The sequence below is a fragment of the Staurois parvus genome, unplaced genomic scaffold (genome assembly GCF_062004578.1).
Source record: "Staurois parvus isolate SC_StPar_1 unplaced genomic scaffold, SC_StPar_1.0 ptg000744l, whole genome shotgun sequence".
NCBI lineage: Eukaryota > Metazoa > Chordata > Amphibia > Anura > Ranidae > Staurois > Staurois parvus.
Genome location: NW_028318540.1, coordinates 1,905,092 through 1,924,147, shown reverse-complemented (window position 1 = coordinate 1,924,147; position 19,056 = coordinate 1,905,092). Strand labels below are relative to the sequence as shown.

General features: G+C 45.3%; 1 protein-coding gene across 2 annotated transcripts in view; it reads right to left on the bottom strand.

Annotated features, from left to right (window-relative positions):
• CACNA1S (calcium voltage-gated channel subunit alpha1 S) overlaps nt 1-19,056 on the bottom strand; it is a 342,071-nt gene that overhangs the window by 42,729 nt on the left and 280,286 nt on the right. For both annotated transcript variants that reach the window (XM_089654106.1, XM_089654105.1), the window contains 2 exons: nt 6,693-6,789; nt 2,996-3,098 (listed from right to left, as the gene is read on the bottom strand). In XM_089654106.1, the coding sequence (XP_089510232.1) occupies nt 2,996-3,098; nt 6,693-6,789 (200 nt within the window). The remainder of the gene's footprint in view (nt 1-2,995; nt 3,099-6,692; nt 6,790-19,056) is intronic.

Genomic DNA, 19,056 nt, shown 5'->3' with positions numbered 1-19,056 from the left:
TAATGGAGATTGGAGCATGGTCTGACCAGGTTATGGCGCCGATCTTGGAGGAGGTAAAGATCATTCTTGTGTAGAAAGTGATTAAAGGTGTGCTTGGAGGAATGTTTACTAGAAGAAGAGTCCAGGAGTGGATTGCCGATGATGTTGAAGTCTCCTCCTAAGATTAGTCTGCCTTGTTTCTGAGCGGAGATAATTGAGTTGATTTTGTTGTAGAATTGGAGTTGGTTGGTGTTTGGACCACAGATGTTTACCAGGGTATATAGGATTCCTATGATTTTGCATATCAAGATATGTAGCGGCTTTGAGGGTCTGCAGCTTCTGAGATGTAGTGGAATTGGAGGGAGTCTCTTATGGCTGTGATAACGCCATTCTTTTTCTTGGAGCTGGTTGCCATATATATCGGTGAAAAGTGATGTATATGGAATTTGGGAATTTTGGCGGTGGCAAAGTGGGATTCTTGAAGAAATAGGACATCAGCTTGTAAGGAGCGAGCTTCTTTTTGTAGTAGGGATCTTTTGTAAGGTGAGTTAAGGCCATGGACATTTAAGGATGATATGTTAATCATATTGCTGGATGTAGATGGGTTGTCTGGAGTAGTAGTGATGATTCATAGATTGTGTAGAGTGGTAGGTTATCTTTGCTGTAGGTGGGAAGTTTCCATAGAGAAGGAGTAATGCGCTGGATGTGGTCGCTGAGATTGTGGACAGGATACAGAAGATGGTCAGAGACTGCAGACATTATACAGGAGATGGTGAAAGACTGCGGACATGACTCCCTAGTAATGATCATTCATGGTCATCATAGGGAATAGAAAAGTCTCCTGTAATACCGTCCATTTGCTCCTCTCTCTGTATAGTAGATGATTTGATGGAAGTCACACATCACAGTGGAGTCCAAGGACAGAAACACCCTACATCGGGGGGCAGCATTCCTGCTTCCCCAGCCAGTCCTGGCTGTCGCTGTGAGTCATAAGATGCAGCAAGCAGCACCATTACCTTACTGTTGGCCCACCCCTCTGCCCAACCCCAGTCCAGCCGAGACAGCCCACCCGCATGAGACCAGCTAAGAAAGCCCACCGCCCTAGCCCAGCTAAGACAGCCCAGATGAGACTATCCTCCCGCTCGAGCCCAGCCGAGACCGCCTGATACAGTCCTCCCCTGGCAGGGGACAATTGTCCACCCTTGCCCCTCTGTACTGACACCACTAATCCCTTCTACCTAGGGGTGGCACCGCCTCTCTGAAAAATGCAACCCAAGGCAAACACCTTTTTCGCAGTTAGATGTTTATGGTAGAATTGGATCTCTATGAGATTTTCTGTCATAAAATCTCTTTGCCTGCTTCCTATTACTTTGTATATGGGTTTTTTAAACCCAGTATGCAATCAGATAGTAAAAGTCTCTTAATGTTAGTTCCTATAATCTCCTTCACTCTCCTTTCCCTGACTCCTGTTATCTTCTTGGGGAATAAAGCATGGAATAGTTGGATTCCCCCATTTTTGTACCCCTCTTAAAGCACCCATCCATTCCCGAAAGACATAAAAATAGGCTTTACTGAAGTGTTTAACAATGTTTGTACAGTATAATTTAGCAGGCCCTTGGAAGGTTAGAGAGTAAAATGAGCAGCCTGAATTGACCTTATCAGTAGTTTATAATAATGCCTAGGGAGGAGCTGCTTTTACTGACATATGCATAAATCAATATTCATAAAAACAAAAAGCAAACCTTACTTACAAGTAAACCTCAGAGAGTTGCAGAGAGTGATATCTTCTGTTGCAGGGAATTGGACCGAATACCTCTATCACTGTCCCCTATGCTATTAGAAAATGAATATACAGTGATACCTTGGTTCACGAACACTTCTGTTCACAAACAACTTGGTTCGCGAACAGTAGAGTTCGCAAAAATTTGCTTCGGTTCATGAACTCCGCTTCGGTTCAGGAACACGAGCCACGGCCATTTTTCCTGCTCTGACACATGGTCCTAACTTCCTGTAGGTGAGATCGCGGTCACAGACAGACACTGAAAGTGTACTGTGAAGACACTTACAGTACTGAGAAGCTTTTTGGTGTGCTTTTTAGCACATACTATACAGTACTGTACTGTACATCCCTGTGCACACTTGCTGTAAAGCTTTTTTGTGTGCTTTTTAGCACATACTGTAGCAGACATCCAGTATGGCTCCAAAGAAAATTGAGAGCAAGCATGGTGGTAAGAAGAAAGTATGGAGCAGTAATGAAGGTGACAAGAATGTGCAGAGCAAGCATGTTGTCAAAAAGAAAGTGCATAGTGGTAATGAAGGTGACCAGAAGCACCACCCAAAAATAACTGTAATGAACAGAGTGTTGAATCTGATGAACGATAATGTGGTCTCTCATTTACGGAGGGTTGTGCAGCGCCGGAAAAGACAAGTGACATTGGACAGATTTTTCACCAAAACTGAGCCTGCAGCTAAGAGACAAAGAAGAGAGGAAACCCCTGAAGGCGATCTCCCCAATGTCCTTATGGAGGGGGACTCTCCCTCCAAACAATAACCACCTAGCTAGCGACCACATTTGGTTTGCAACCACGTTCATAGGGGTCAGTACGAATTAACCTGATTTACATTGAACCCTATGGGAAAATTTGCCTTGGTTCGCGACCAATTTGGTTCACGACCAGAGTTGTGGAACGAATTCAATTCGTGAACCAAGAAATTACTGTATTACAAAAGGGGTTATGTTAGTGACTGTGCTGTTGAATCTTTAGCTAGCTTTTGAAAACACCAAGAGCTCATTATTTTTCCCATTCTTTGGATATACTGTATAATGAGAATTTCACTTTTTTCAGTCTTCTCCACAGGCTTTCATTTAGAGGCAGTAGCTGTCATAGGTTAATGCTGCTGCACATACGCAAACTGTATAGAAATATCCCAACGAGCAGTAGCTTCTGTATTTTACATTGTCCATAGAGCATACATTTAAATGTTTAGTGCAGTTAATATAAATGTATGTTTTTACCTTCAGTTTTGATTTTCAGTGCTGTCCTGACAAGTGAAAATAAAGTGGCATTGAAGGTGACTGTGCCATCACTATTCAACGGCATGTTCATGCTGACCAATCTCTACAAAGAGAGAAAAAGTGACATTGAATTTTAAATTCTGCGCATTCCCACGCCTCCTCAGCATATACAGTAATAGTTTAGCAATTTCTATTCCAAATAATTATCATGTGGCTAGTGAGTTGGGGGATAGTAGCTTACTGTTTATTGGACCTTGTCATACAGTTCTTTTAATTTGAATTAAATGTGATTGGCTAAAATGATGGACCTGGACCAGTGTTTCTCAACCTTTTTTAAGTCAAGGCACCCTTTAAAATTCTGCAACCTTTACAAAATATAAAAAAACGAAACTAATATTCTTACAGAACACAGCAACATCTGCTCATGTAGGACACCCAACGTTAGAGGTGATTTATTCCTCCAAAGCAAATAACCTTTGCACACTGGTACTGACTAGTATTCTAATGTTTCTCTTCTTCCTCAGTTTCTTTCTCTCACTTAGCTAATGTGACCCTAGTGCTGACAGAGAGGGGCAAGGATGGGGCAAGCAAGGGCACTGCAGGTGCCCAATGTCCTTCTTATCAACTCATGACAACATTGGTTGTTATGTCACCAGCATCTAGAAAATTGTAATGGTGCACAATGCAATCCTGTGGCTTTGTGTAACTAAAAGAAAAGCTTGATCCACCTTCTGGCCTTTATACAATTTTTGGGCAATTTTTATTAATTTTGTCAAGGCACCCTGGTTTAAAAAATCTGACCTGAATGATGTAATATCGTCAAAATGAGTATACTGCCCAAGTTTCTGTACATTTTCCAGCCCTACCCTTTCATATTCCCTCCCCCTATTTTAAACTAATCAATGCTCAGTTTGCCAAGTTCACTTGTCCCCATAAAAAGCCTGGAATCCGCCAACGTTTCCTAGCCTTGTCTAAACAATATGGTGACATTGCGGCCCCAATGTCCAGAAATACTTCAAGGCCACCACTTTGGGGAGATTATAGATTGGTGAAAACGTGGATCTTAAGCTTTGGCTGTGAATCAAACAACAGTATAGTAACATTCCTTTCTGTAGAGCCCCCTGGTGCTATGCAGACTTACCTTTGTTGCTTAAGATGCATCCAAATACCTACACTCCGAGTTTTTTCTCTCATATGTCATAATACCTCCCTGTCCTCCAGTAACTTCTCACTATACCCAATTCTGGGTAACCCCCTGTTTCCCCTCAGGATTACAAGGTGGACAGTTTCACACGCTCCTCGATGCCCAGTGTTTTCAAGCTTCCCATCTTCTTACCGCGGCCGCTTGGCCTACATTGCCATCTTTTATGCACCCAGGAGGGTGCTATGGTCTGGACTTTTAGAAGGCCTTAAAATTACTCAACTTTTTTATCTCCTTAGAGTCTCCTGATTATGTTCGAGGCATATTGTCAAGACAGTGGTGCTCTACCACAAACGCTTTCCAAGTAGTACTTCCTTTTGATCTTTCCACCAGAGAACTGTACATTTCCTTATCTCCACAAATGGGAGGCCAACCTTGGTATGAATTTTACAGCAGATCAAAGTGGAAACATTATTCAGTTTGCTCTGAAATTATCTATATGCACACGAATCCATGAGAGTAATTTTAAGATTTTAGCCAGATGGTACAGCACACCTCCGATTTTACATAATTACTTTCCTGAGGCCTCAGGCCACTGCTGGACATGCCGGAACAAGCAGGGGACATTGCTCTATATCTTTTAGCCCTGTTTGAAACTAGAGCATTGGAAAGAGGTTTGTAGGCTTACACAAAAGTTTACTGACTATCCGGTCCTGGAGCACCCTGCCTTTTTTCTTTGACATCTCTCTGATATTCCTGTTAAGACCTACAAGAAATCAGTCCTGCATCATCTGCTTAATGCAAATCCTGTATTCTAAAATGTGGCTCCAATGGAATATGTTTGTTTATTCTGACAAGGGCAAGGCTCTTTTTGAGATTTGTCCTGGGGACTGATTTTTCACCAACCTTACTGTCATCCCACAAATGCCAGCATTGTACGATTTTAACCCTTTTACTTCTCCCAGCCTCCTCACCCCCTCCCCCCCTTTCCTTTTTTTTTTCTTCTTCCCCCCTTTATGTTATGCTACTGCTACCTTTCCCGTTTTGTTAAGGGAAAAAAATGGTATGCTACCCATGATTGCCGTAGGGTGCAGCAATTGGGCAGTTCAGCGGTATAGTCTAACCTGTGCTTATCAGATGTTTAGCATTATCTCTAGGTAGCAGGTTAGGTTTCAGATGCAGTATGTTGGATACTTTTTTTCTAAATAAAGAATTTGAAAAAAAAATGATTGGCCTGTTCAGCAAACAATTAGTTCAAGTGCGTGTGTGTGTATGTGAGAGTGCAGAGATTTGTACACTGATTTAAATATGCAAAACCTCCAAGACACACGCCAAAAAATTAGGAAACATTTAACAAGAGCAGTCAGTGTAAAACTTTGATAATAAGGAGATGCGACATTTTCTCATTCTAATGTATTGGGTTTTTTCATGATTGATTAATTGATTGAAAATTTGTGGTGTCCTTTAACTACAAGGCCTTGTTCACACTAGTGTGATTTCAGATGCAATTTCAGTCGCACAGAATCTCATGACAAAGGAAATACATTGTTCACATTGGTGCATGTTGACATTAATGCAACTCAACATTTTGGAAGAGGTTCCTGTACTACTGTTTTGTGCCCTATAGACTTTAATGGAGATGCACCAAAAACACATGTACATGTGCTTTTTTGGTGCACTTTTTTTATGCGATTTGTGTTGGTTGTTAGAAGCTCGCTCCCGCCAGCGTCCTAACAACTTGTGACTCATCGCTTATATAGGGATGTTACCGGGTGACCCTAGCTTCTTTTTTGCTTAAGGGATGGGGGGAGGCAGTGTGTCATTAGTAATGGAACAGTCATGTGGATTGGTGGCTGTCATTCATTGTGATTGAAGTGGACCTACATTGCTGGACGATGATGTGATTGATGATGGATTGATGATGAATGGGGACATATCTTTTTTTTAGGACTTGTCAATGTGTCTTTTTATTTACATTTGACTTTTTGGGGAATTAGTAGGGGCACTAATGCTCATTCACATATGGAGGGGCCAGGATCTGGGCGCTGCACACTTGCCACCCCCCCCTTTCCTGGCCTGCCAAGCTACATGCTCAGACAAGGGTCTTGTATAGATTTTTAAGGGCACCCCTTCAAAATAGGTGTGAGATCCCCCTTAAAATTCTTCCCAGACCCAAGGGCCTGGTATGGATTTTGGCGGGAACCCTATGCATTTTTTTTTTTTGGCATAGGGTCTCTCTTAAAATCCATACCAGACCTGAAGGTTGCTGGCTCCTTAACAACCAATGACCCATTCCTGCTGCTGACAGCAGGAATGAGTCACTGGCTGTTAGGATGCTGGTGGGTGCCAACTCCTTAACAACCAATGAATCATCCCTGTTGGCTGTGTGCAGGGATAGGTCAAAATGCAGTAATATCGAAAATACATAAAAAATGCATGAGATCGCAACCAAGTCACACTACATAATTGTACAGAAATCAGATCAAATCACAGCCACACTAGTGAAAATTTTAAAATAAACATGTAGGCATCTATATATATTTTTTTCATCCTTACCTTACAAGCCACCCTGTGGGGGCAGAATTTTCCAAATCCCAGAGGTGGCTGAATTCTTCTTAGAAGAGTTACAACATCTAAATGTTTGATTCTTCCTCTGTGAAAATAAAGAGAACATATTAATATTCAAGGATTAATGTATACCCATGTCACAGTAGCTGTGTAACTGCTAAATGATTTTATTACAAAATGGCATTTGTGCAGCAATTTTTCAAATGCAATTTTTTGGGAAAAAATAAACTTCAAAGAATTTTAATGCAAAAAAACATAATATATAACATAATATATAACCCATTTTAAAATATAAAAGATGGTGTTAAGCCGAGTAAATAGATACCAAACATGTCATGCTTTAAATTTGCGCACACTCGTTGAATGGCGCCAAACTACAGTACTTAAAAATCTCCATAGGTGACACTTTAAACATGTTTACAGGTTACAAGTTTAGTGTTACAGAGGAGGTCCAGTGCTAGAATTATTTCTCTTGCTATAACAATCACGGTGATACCTCACATGTGTGGTTCAAATGCCAGTTACATATGCTGGCACGACCTACATATGTGTTTGCTTCTATGCGCATGTACAAGGGGACAGGGGCGCTTTAAAATATTTTAAATTTATTATTTTTTTATTTTTTATTTTTACACTTTCCCTTTATTTTATCTTTTGAACACTTTTATTCCTATTACAAGGAATGTAAACATCTCTTGTAATAGGAATAAGGCATGACAGGTCCTCTTTATGGAGAGATCTGGGGTCTATAAGACCCCATATTTCTTCCATATGCTGGAATGCATGAGATAAAATAAACCCTATCAATCTCTGCTTTCCAGGAAAAAAATGGCAGTGTTTACATCTGCCAGAGCCGGAAGAGACGTCATGACACCATTTCCAGCCTCCCAGTATCATAGAGATGGCCTGGGACAATCTGGTCCTCAGCAGTCTCTATGGTAAACCAGATTGCTTCTTCGGCTCCCCAATCGCATGGGAAAGCACAGAGATATCTCCACTGAGATCCAAGGATGTTATATGATGTCCTAGGGGCAGGAAGTTAAACATACTGTATATCAGAGGCGGCTCTTTATTAGGCAATCTAGGCAGTCACCTAAGGCCTTGCACTCAAAGGGGCCTCTCTAGGGCCAGCACCAGGATTGGGGGGGGTAGAGTGGTGATGCTCCTACATCTGTGCAGTGAGGAAGGGGCTGTCTGAGGTGCTTGGCCTAGGTTTAACTGTGCAGCATGGGAGCTGAGATGTATGAACGGTCCTCCCACTTTCCTAATAACAACAAACCCCAACGCCAGTCCTGAACAACATCATATTTTGGGACTATCAGCAATAAGTGGTTTCATAGTGACTTTGTTTTTTGTTTTTTTGTTTTGTATTTACCTTTATATTTTATTTTTTCATATTTTTGTTTTAAATCATATATTTTGATTGCATTATCAATATATTGGTAACAATTGATAATAATTAGGGGTGCAACATTTATTGAAAAATATTTTTTTGAAGAAGAAAGCCTGACAATCTGACTGGTCCGGCCCCACCATCTTCAGAACCTGTCCGCTACCCTGTTAAATCACTCTGTACAGTGTTGGGGTGACAGTGGATAATTGGAGAACATCTTGGCTGGGTAAGAGAAACACTAACCTGAGGAGGGGGGTTGGGGGTATTCACTGTCTGTTGTGTATAATGATCAGGAGTCAGTGCTGGTGCCAGCATAAGACACAGTGCTCTGCACATGAGCAATTATATTGTGAGTCCACTCTAGGTGTCTTCTTGTCACTCTACCCCCCACTCTTGCCTAGGGCTGCTGTTAGAAACCACGGGGCCCCATACAGCCAACCTGACAGGCTCCTCCCTCCCCCCAAAAAACACAGTTCACTATGCTTCAGTTATGAATGAACACAGTGAGTGATTGTTACAGATCACTCATTGTGTTCATTCGGGAAAGAAAGAGGCTGGTAAATGTGACATATTTACAGAACCCTTCCCCACTCTACATCCTCAATGAGCCTATTGTGTGCCTGCAGCTTCTGGTGCACCTTCAATTACTGGATCCGGTGCCCTGTATGTCTCTCTCTGCAGCAGCTGAAAGCCAGCGGGAGGGAGAAGAGAAGAAGCCAGCTTACAGCTGCTGCAGAGAGAACCATACAGAGGATCAGTTCCAGTGACGCACCCCTCCCTACTACCTGGGCCTCACTGCTGGCCTGGGCCCCATACAGGAGGTATTAGAGCCTGGGATCGAACCTGAGCCTTCTGCGGTGAGAGGCAATGTTTCTTCTCGCTGAGCTACCTGGGATGCTGGTCTACACTTTGCCTGATCTATTGGATAATCCTGCCTTGTGCCTTGTTTTCTCTTGAACCTTGAACTCCTTGCTCCTCCCATGAACTTCCTGATAAAAGTCATGTCAATGTACTTCCTCCTTGCCAGATTATTGTGTCTTCCCAGCCAATATCCCACTTATCGTTCTTGCTGCCGTCTACATCTTCGCTACCGACCTTTGGCTTGCTACTGACTATGATTTTGCCTCATCCTCAACTGCTACCATTTGTGACCGACCCTTGGCTTGTGACTGACTCTGCTTCTGTTTGATCCCTAACCTGTTTGATCCGCTATTGGTTTCCAGCTTGCCCATTCCCTGGTGGGGTGATCCTGAGGTCTACGACCTGGTGTTAAGAGCTCTGGTGAAAACCGGTTAATACTTAGACCCCGCACTTCAGATGAGCCTGCGCTGTTTCCCAGGGTGACCCGCTGGTGTACCGATCCTGCTGGTTTCAAGTAAGCCTTTTACTGCTATAGCAACTGGTCTCTGAACCTGACCCAGACCGTGACAGGAGGACTGGTGGTACCCCTTTATACATGGCCCTTCTCCTGTCACTCTGACCCCCCCCTCTCCTGTCACTCTGTGCCCCTCCTGCCACACTGCACCCTCTTGTTATCCTGACCCCCTGCTGTCACACTGCCTTCCCTTGTTGTCTTGCCCCCCTCCTGTCACACTGCCCCCCTCTTGTTATCCTAGCCCCCTCCTGTCACTCTGCCCCCCCTTTTATCATCCTGCCTGCCTCCTGTCACATTATCCCCATTCTGTCACACTGCCCCCCTCTTGTTATCCTTCCACCCTCCTGTCACACTGCCCCCTCTTTTGTTATCCTTACTCTTCCTGTCACCCTACCGCCCTTGTGTCATTCTGCCCACCTTTTGTCATCCTGCCCCCACCTGTCACTCTGCCCCCCTCAGGTCACAATATTCCCCTCTAGTTATGCTGCCACCATCTTATCACTCTGCCCCCCTCTTGTTAACCTGACCCCCTCCTGTCACACTGCCCCCTCTTTTTATCCTGTCACTCTGCCCCCTTCTTGTCATCCTTCCCCACACCTGTCACACTGCCCCCCATCTGTCACTCTGCCCCTATCAGGTCACACTCTTCCCCTCTAATTATCCTGTCACCTCCTATCACTATGCCTTCTCCTGTCACACTGCCCCCATGATGTCACACTGCCCCCCTCTTGCTATCCTGACCCCATCCTGTCACACTGCCTCCTCGTCACTCTGCCCCCCTCCTGTCACACTGCCCCCCCTCCTGTCAGACTGCTCCCGTCTTGTTATACTGACCCCTTCCTGTCACAATGGTCCCCTCTTGTTAACCTGATCCCCTCCTGTCACACTGCCCCCATCCTGTCTCACTGCCCCCTCTTGTTATCTTGACCCCCTCTTGTTGTCCTGCCCCCTCCTGTCACACTGCGACCATCCTATCACACTGACCCCCTCCTGTCACACTGCCCCTCTTATTATCCTGCCCCCCTCCAGTCACACTGTCCTCTCTAGTTATCCTCCCCCCCCTCCTCTCACACTTCCCCGTCTTGTTATCCTTACTCCCTCCTGTCACATTGCCCCCTTGTGTCATTCTTCCCTCCTGTTGTTACACTATTCCCCTCTAGTTATTCCTCCCCCCCTTGTCATCCTTCCCCCACCTGTCACACTGCCCCCATCTGTCACTCTGCTCCTCTCAGGTCATACTATTCCCCTCTAGTTACCCTGCCACCCTCCTATCACTCTGCCCCCTCCTGTCACACATCCCCTTCTTGGTATCCTGACCCCCTCCTGACACACTGAACCCATCCTGTCACACTGCCCCCCTCTTGGTATCCTGACCCCCTCCTGACACAGTGACGCTATCCTGTCACACTGCCCCCCCTCTTGCTATCCTGACCCCTTCCTGTCACACTGCCCCCAACCTGTCACACTCCCTCCTGTCATTCTGCCCACCCTCCTGTCACACTGTCCCCCCTCCTGTCAGACTGCTCCCTTCTTGTTATCCTGACCCCTTCCTGTTACAATGGCCCCCTCTTGTTAACCTGATCCCCTCCTGTCACACTGCCCCCTCCTGTCACACTGCCCCCCTTTCTTTTACTGTGCCCCCCCCCTTCCTGTCACTCCTGTCCGGACTCCCGCTTGTCACACTGCTCCCATCCTCTCACACTGCCCCTCTTATTATCCTGCTCCCCTCCAGTCACACTCCCCTCTAGTTATCCTGACCCCCTCCTGTCACACTGCCCCCCTCTTGTTATCCTGACCGCCTCCTGTTACACTATCCCCCTCTTGTTATCCTGCCCTAATCCTGTCAACTGCCCCCATCCTGCCACTTTCCACCCCCTCCTGTCACCCTGACCCCCTCCTGTCACAATGCCCCCTCTTGTTATACTGCACCCTGTCCTGTCACACTGCCCCCCTCCTGTCACACTGCCCCCTCTTGTTATCCTGCCCCCCTACTGTCACTCTGCCCCCCTCCTGCCATATTGCTCCCCTTCTGTCATACTGCCCCCCCTTGTTATCCTAACCCCCTCCTGCCACACTGCCTCCCTCTTGTAATACTGTCCACCTCCTGTCACACTGTCCCCCTCTTGTTATCCTTACCCCCTCCTGTCACACTGCTCCCCCTTGTTATTCTTACCTCCTCCTGTCACATTGCCCCTCTCTTGTTATCCTGGCCCCCTCCTGACATACTGCCTCCCTCTTGTTGTCCTGACCTCTCCTGTCACACTGTCCCCCTACTGTCACACTGCCGCCATCCTGTTGCACTACTGCCCTCTTGTTATCTAGCCCCCTTCCTGTCACACTGACCCATCTTGTCACACTGCCCTCCTCTTGTTATCCTGCCCCCCTCCTTTCACACTACCCCCCTCCTACCCCCCTCCTATCACATTGCCCCCCCCCCTGTTATCCTGACCCCCTCCTGTCACCCTGCCCATCCTCCTGTCACACTTCCACCCCTCTTGTTATCCTTACCCCTCTTGTCCTGTCACACTGCCCTCATCCTGTCACACTGCCCCACTCTAGTTATTCTGACCCTCTCCAGTTACACTGTCCCCCTTTTGTTATCTTGCCCCGTTCCCGTCACTCTGCCCCCCTCCAGTCATACTGTCCTCTCTTGTTATCCTGCCCCCCCTCCTATCACTCTGCCCCCTCATCACACTGCCCTCTTCCTTTTGCTCTGACCCTCTCCTGTTACACTGTGCCCCTCTTGTTATCCTGCCCCCCACCTGTCACACTGCCCACTACCTGTCACACTGAATTCCTCTTGTCACTCTGCCCCCCCCCCCCTCTTGCTATCCTGCCCCACACCTTTCACTCTGCCCCCCTCTTGTCACAGTGCCACTCTCCTGTCAGCCCCACTCTTGTCACACTTCCCCTCTCCTGTCACACTGCCCCCCTCTTGTTATCCTTACCCCCCTCCCCTGTCACTACCCCACTTATGTAATTCTGACCCCTTCCTATCACACTGCCCTTCTTCTGTTACACTGCCTCCCTCTTGTTGTTCTGACCCCTTCCTATCACACTGCCATCTCTTGTTATCCTGCCCCCCTTCACACTGTCCCTTTTTTGTTACTCTGCCCCCCCCTCTTGTCATGCTGCCCCCCTCCTGTCACACTGCCCACCTCTTGTTATCCTGCAGCACACCTGTCACTCTGCCTCCCCCTCCTGTCACACCCCCCCTCCCCTTGTCACTCAGCCGCCCACCTTGTCACACTGCCCCCCCCTTGTCACACTGCTCCTGCCCTGTCACATTGCCCTCCTCTTGTCACTCTACCCCCCTCATGTGTTATCCAGACCCCCTCCTGTCACACTGCCTCACTTATGCCATCCTGCCCCCTTCCTATCACACTGCCCTTCCCCTGTCACACTGCCCAGGTACCCCTCATGTCACACTGCCCAGGTACCCCTCTCTTGTCACAATGCTCAGGTACTCCTCTCCAGGCTTTCACACTACCCAGGTTCCCCACTCCTGTCACACTTCCAGTTCCCCTTTTCCTGTCATAATCCCAGTTCCCCCCTCCAATATCACCGGACACAGCGGAATGCACATCCTGGTGAATTTGACCCGGTGGTCATGTGATCGCTATGCACACATGATCACAATGACAACACTGTTATGAATCAATCTGATAACAGCTCTGCTAATGTTCCTGGAGAGTTGTGATTGGCCCACAGCTTTCACATTGGACATGGGGCCAATCACAGCACCCTGTACCATGTGACTGGATGGAGTCAATCACAGATCACTGAATTTTGAACTTAACCCATTCATGACAGTTCAAAGCAAACATTGCATTGCAGAAGCAATAATATGTGTTGCTCCTGCAATGCAAAGTGTGGAAAAAAAAATCCCTGATCACCCCCAGAGTAGTACAATGTTACTATGGTAACATTGTAGTACTCTAATGAAAATATTTAAAAAAAATAGTAACAAAAGAAAAATGATGTTTAAAAAAAAATAAAAATATTGAGAGAAATTAAAATCTTACTTGCCGCCTGCCTACCCACAATATGAGGGTGAGCGGTGGCTCTGTGCAAAGCGACGTACCCTCTGGGTGTGCATGCACATGCATGCGCCCCCTGCTGTCCCCTATTCAGATCCAAGGAGAGAAGAGAACACTTTGATTGCCCTTATTAATCCTTTGATCACCCTGTCACCTATCCAGTGCCATTAGTACAGTGTCAATAAACAGGTGAAACTTGAAAAATTAGAATATCGTGCAAAAGTTCATTTATTTTAGTAATGCAACTTAAAAGGTGAAACTAATATATGAGACTCATTACATGCAAAGCAAGATAGTTCAAGCCGTGATTTGTCATAATTGTGATGATTATGATTTACAGCTCATAAAAATCCCAAATCCACAATCTCAGAAAATTAGAATATTACATGCAATCAATAAAACAAGGATTGTACATAGAACAATATCGGACCTCTGAAAAGTATAAGCATGCATATGTACTCAGTACTTGGTTTGGGCCCCTTTTGCAGCAATTACTGCCTCAATGCAGCGTGGCATGGAAGCTATCAGCCTGTGGCACTGTTGAGGTGTAATGGAAGACCAGGATGCTTCAATAGCGGCCTTCAGCTCTTCTGCATTGTTCGGTCTCATGTCTCTCATCTTTCCCTTGGCAAATGCCTCATAGATTCTCTATGGGGTTCAGGTCAGGCGAGTTTTCTGGCCAATCAAGCGCAGTAATCCCACGGTCATTGAACCAGGTTTTGGTGATTTTGGCAGTGTGGGCAGGTGCGAAGTCCTGCTGGAAAATGAAGTCAGCATCCCCATAAAGCTCGTCTGCGGAAGGAAGCATGAAGTGCTCCAAAATCTCCTGGTAGATGGCTGCGTTGACCCTGGACTTAATGAAGTACAGTAGACCAACACCAGCAGATGATATGGCTCCCCATATCAACACAGACTGTGGAAACTTCACACTGGACTACAAGCATCTTGCAGTGTGTGCCTCTCCATTCTTCCTCCATACTCTGGGTCCTTGGTTTCCAAATGAGATGCAAAAGTTGCTCTCATCAGAAAAGAGGACTTTGGACCATTGAGCAACAGACCAGATCTGTTTTTCTTTAGCCCAGGTAAGACGCTTCTGACGTTGTTTGTTGTTCAGGAGCGGCTTGACAAGAGGAATACGACATTTGAAGCCCATGTCCAGGATCCGTCTGTGTGTGGTGGTTCTTGATGCACTGACTCCAGCCTCAGTCCACTCCTTGTGAAAATCTCCAACACTTTTGAATGGCCTTTTCCTGACAGTCCTCTCCAGGCTGCGGTCATCCCTGCTGCTTGTGCACCTTTTTCTTCCACACTTTTCCCTTCCACATAACTTTCTATTAATGTGCTTTGATACAGCACTTTGGGAACATCCAACTTCTTTTTGCAATTACCTTTTCAGGCTTTCCCTCCTTATGGAGGGTGTCAGTGATGGTTTTCTGCACAAATGTCAGGTCAGCAGTCTCTCCCATAATTGTGATTGCTACTGAACCAGACTGAGAGACCATTTAAAGGCTCAGGAACCCTTTGCAGGTGTTATGGCTTAATTAGCTGGTTAGAGTGGGACACTTTGAGCCTAGAATATTGCACCTTTTCACAATATTCTAATTTTCTGAGATTGTGGATTTGGGGTTTTCATGAGCTGTAAGCCATAATCATCACAATTATGACAAATCATGGCTTGAACTATTTTGCTTTGCATGTAATGAGTCCATCTCTTATATTAGTTTCACCTTTTAAGTTGCATTACTGAAATAAATGAGCTTTTGCACGATATTCAAATTTTTCGAGTTTCACCTGTATAGAATTTTTCACTGATCATTGTATTACTGCCACTAACGACATCACATAGCGTCAGGGTCTGTAAGCTCCTCTCCCAGCCAAGGTCAGCTAGTGTTCGATTGTCCGCACAATATCGCAATCACGCTGATTACCACCATTACTAGTATAGTGTTTGTATGGATCAATATTGCCTGCTTAGTATAGTGTTCCCAAAAATGCAGTGTTAGCAGGATGAGCCCCGCTTGTTGTCAGCACTAGCATTTAGCCACTCTGCTGTTTTTCACGGAAAGATTTGCATCAATTGATTGTGGACAAAAGCAATTTATATGCACAACAATACATGACCGCCCACCCAAATTCACCTCTTGCCAGACAATTCGCATGCAAATGTAACACGGTTTCTGAATTTAAAACTTTTTTGATCCTAACCCTCAACATGGGCATTACAAATATGAATGAATTGCGGTCATATTGGTCTACAGATCCAATTAATCATATGCCCATGTTCTCTGCTTTTACATATATGCCCAACATGGACCAGCAATATACTGGTATGCCTCTGGAGTGGTTATACCAGGGTGATGCCTGCAGCTACAGCCATCACCCTGATATAGTTTTTTTCAGCTGGTGGTCTGCATTTCATAATTTCCGTTTTGCCGTATATAAACAGCGCTGTTTTAACATTGGGAAAGCATTTGATCACACTGATCTTGATGTGATCATATGCTTAAGCACAGTGGAGAGATCTGGAGTCTAATAGACCCCAGATTTCTCAGAAAACAGTACCTGTCACTGCCTATTGCTTTCACAGGTGTGACAGGAAGCCAGGAAGAAATAGGGAATGTGTCCAGGATGGGAGGTATATTTGTCCCAGATTCATGCTGTACACTGACTGTTTTTCCTTCTGTGCTGTGTAGTAGCCTGTTTGGCTCACTGATGGGTAAATGAGCTCAGCTGTAGCAAGTTAAAGGCTCTGGGCTCTTTAAATTCCCAGGCTGCTTAAGGGGGAATGCTCCATCCTGGAACCAGATTTCTGTGCAGGACAGACTGGGGAGCAACCAATTACCACTATGGTGAGATTAAGTCTGCGTGACTATGGACTCTGAGATACTCTGTATGAATGCCAAGTGTTTAAGCAGCGGTAGACTGTATCCAAACGAGTAGTTAGGATCCTGTGTTTGCACTTAGACGCCCAACGTGGCAAGGCTTTATTTTCTGTTTGTTGGGGTTGTTTTTGCTGTTTTGGATATCTGCATTTTGTGATCACTGACCTTGTAAATAAAACACAATTTGTTTCACCAAGATCCTGCACAACCCGCTACTGAGCTAATTCCTTACACAGGGGATATTTTTTCCCAGTGATGGCAATAAAAGCAAAAAAATACAAAAAACAGCAAAATAAATCATTAACAAAAAAAAAATCATCTCCACCCCCCCATCCCTGTGCTCGAGTGCAAAGGCAAATGACAGTCCCGTGTTGGTATGTAAACAGAGATTGCATCATGCATGTGAGGTATCACTGTGAATATCAAATGTAGGGCAGTATTTCTAACACTAGAACACACTACCCTCTTGTTATCCTGACCTCCTCCTGTCACACTACCCCCTGTTGTCCTGACCCCCTTAAGTTATCCTGCCCCCCTCCCCCCTCCTGCTACATTGCCCCCTCCTGCCACACCGCCTCCCTCTTGTTATCCTGCCCACCTCCTGTCACACTGCCCCCTCTTGTTATCCTGACCCCCTTCTATCACACTGCCTCCCTCTGGTTATCCTGCCCACCTCCTGTCACACTGCCCCCCTCCTGTCATCCTTCCCCACACCTGTCACACTGCCCCGTCTGCCACTCTGACCCTCTTAGGTAACACTATTCCCCTCTAGTTATCCTGCCACCCTCCTATCACTCTGCCCTCTCCTGTCACACTGCCCCCAACCTGTCACACTGCCCCCCTCTTGCTATCCTGACCCCATCCTGTCACACTGCCCCCTCTTGTTATCCTGCCCCTCTCCTGTCACTCTGCTCCCCCTCTTGTCGCACTGTGCCTCCCCCTTCCCATCAGACTGCTCCCTTCTTGTTATCCTGACCCCCTTCCTACTATTCTGGCATTTCAGGGCCTCCGAAACTGTTATAGGTAGTCAGGAAGTGTAATGAGGAAATAAAGCCCTTTGAAAGCCTGAAGGTGCTTATTTGATTTTGTGGCCCTGTACGTGGCTAGACTGTCAAAACTTTTTCACATACCCAAATACCCATGGCATGTGTGTGCAATAAATCATTTGATTGACAATAATGTGTTTAAAAAAAAAAAAAAAAAAGTTTTTTCCAAAAACTTGTGGTAAAAAAACAAATTCTTCTTTTGACTAAACATGACTCTCAGCCAGGGGCGGACTGACCAATTGGTAACTCGGGCACTGCCCGAGGGCCCGGGGTCAGTAGGGGGCCCCATGAGATGCCCCTGGTACCTTTTTCATAGGCTTTTTTGAGTTTGGGCAAGGACACAGGGGCCCCATGATCCCCTATTGCCTTGGGGCCCCATGAGTTGTCAGTCCGCCCCTGCTCTCAGCAAATAGTTTGGGGTGTCTATTTTCTAAAAAGAGGTCATTTGGGGGGGCACTTTATGCCAAACATTAGAAGTTTATGCCACATATCACTCTTCTAACCACCTGAAGACCAACACTTTTTGTTCATATGAAAAAAACTGTATATTTTACTAGGAAATTACTTTGAACCCCCAAACATTATATATTTTTTAAAGCAGACACCCTAGTGAATAAAATGGTGGGTGCTGCAATTTTTTATGTCACATAGTACTCACACAGCTATTTTTTTCAGACACTTTTTTTAACTTAATGCACAAAAACACAATATACTGGCCAAGTATATAAACTAAAAGGAATCAGCGAGCACTTAAAACCAGCCGCTAATGCACTAACAAGGCAACCAAAAATCCTCTAAATCACATGTAAAATCAGGTAGCGCAGCGCTCATAAAAACAACGATCATAGAAATATACTTGAAATCAATTACGTGCTAAAAAAATGGTAAAATTAATGTGCAAACTCAAAATAAGAAAAATAAATGCCATCATATGATTATCATAAGTGCTTCAAAAATAAATAAATGAATAAATAGTCATTGTGAAAGTGAAAAATTATTGTCCATAAATCAGTGATACTGAGTGAAGATTTTGTGTTCCAGGGTTCATAAACATACATACATTCCATGTGCCAATATAATATTCGGTGATGTGCCAGGGATATAGTAAAAACACTCACTCACTAGATGCGTATTTTAAATGCGCATGTATGTGTATGGTATGATCAGCCAGAGATCCCCTTTAAGATGGAACGGATGATGTCGTTTGGAAAGGAATCTCTCACCTCTGGATCCTGAGCTGCTCTGCAGCCATCCTCCACACTGGGCTCTGTAAATTATTAGCGTGATGTGGAGCCAAGAAAGAGGTTGCCCATAGTGTAGTATTTCCAATATTTATTAAACAAGCCAATATGTAGCCATCCACGTCGGTAAATAAATAAATTAATAAAAGCAATGTAGCATAAGGTATCAGCTGTATGATACACACTGACCATCCAAGTTGTAAGATGGCGCCGGACCTTCACGAGGCTCCTGCGGCGTGATGTCATGGCGTACGGTTCCTCCTTGACGCGTTTTGTGCCACACACTTTATCAAAAGGGGTGTTTGTCCGTTTTGTCCTTTCACTTCACTGCGAGCAATTCCTCATTTCTCAAGCAGGCTTTTTCCCCCTTTCCAA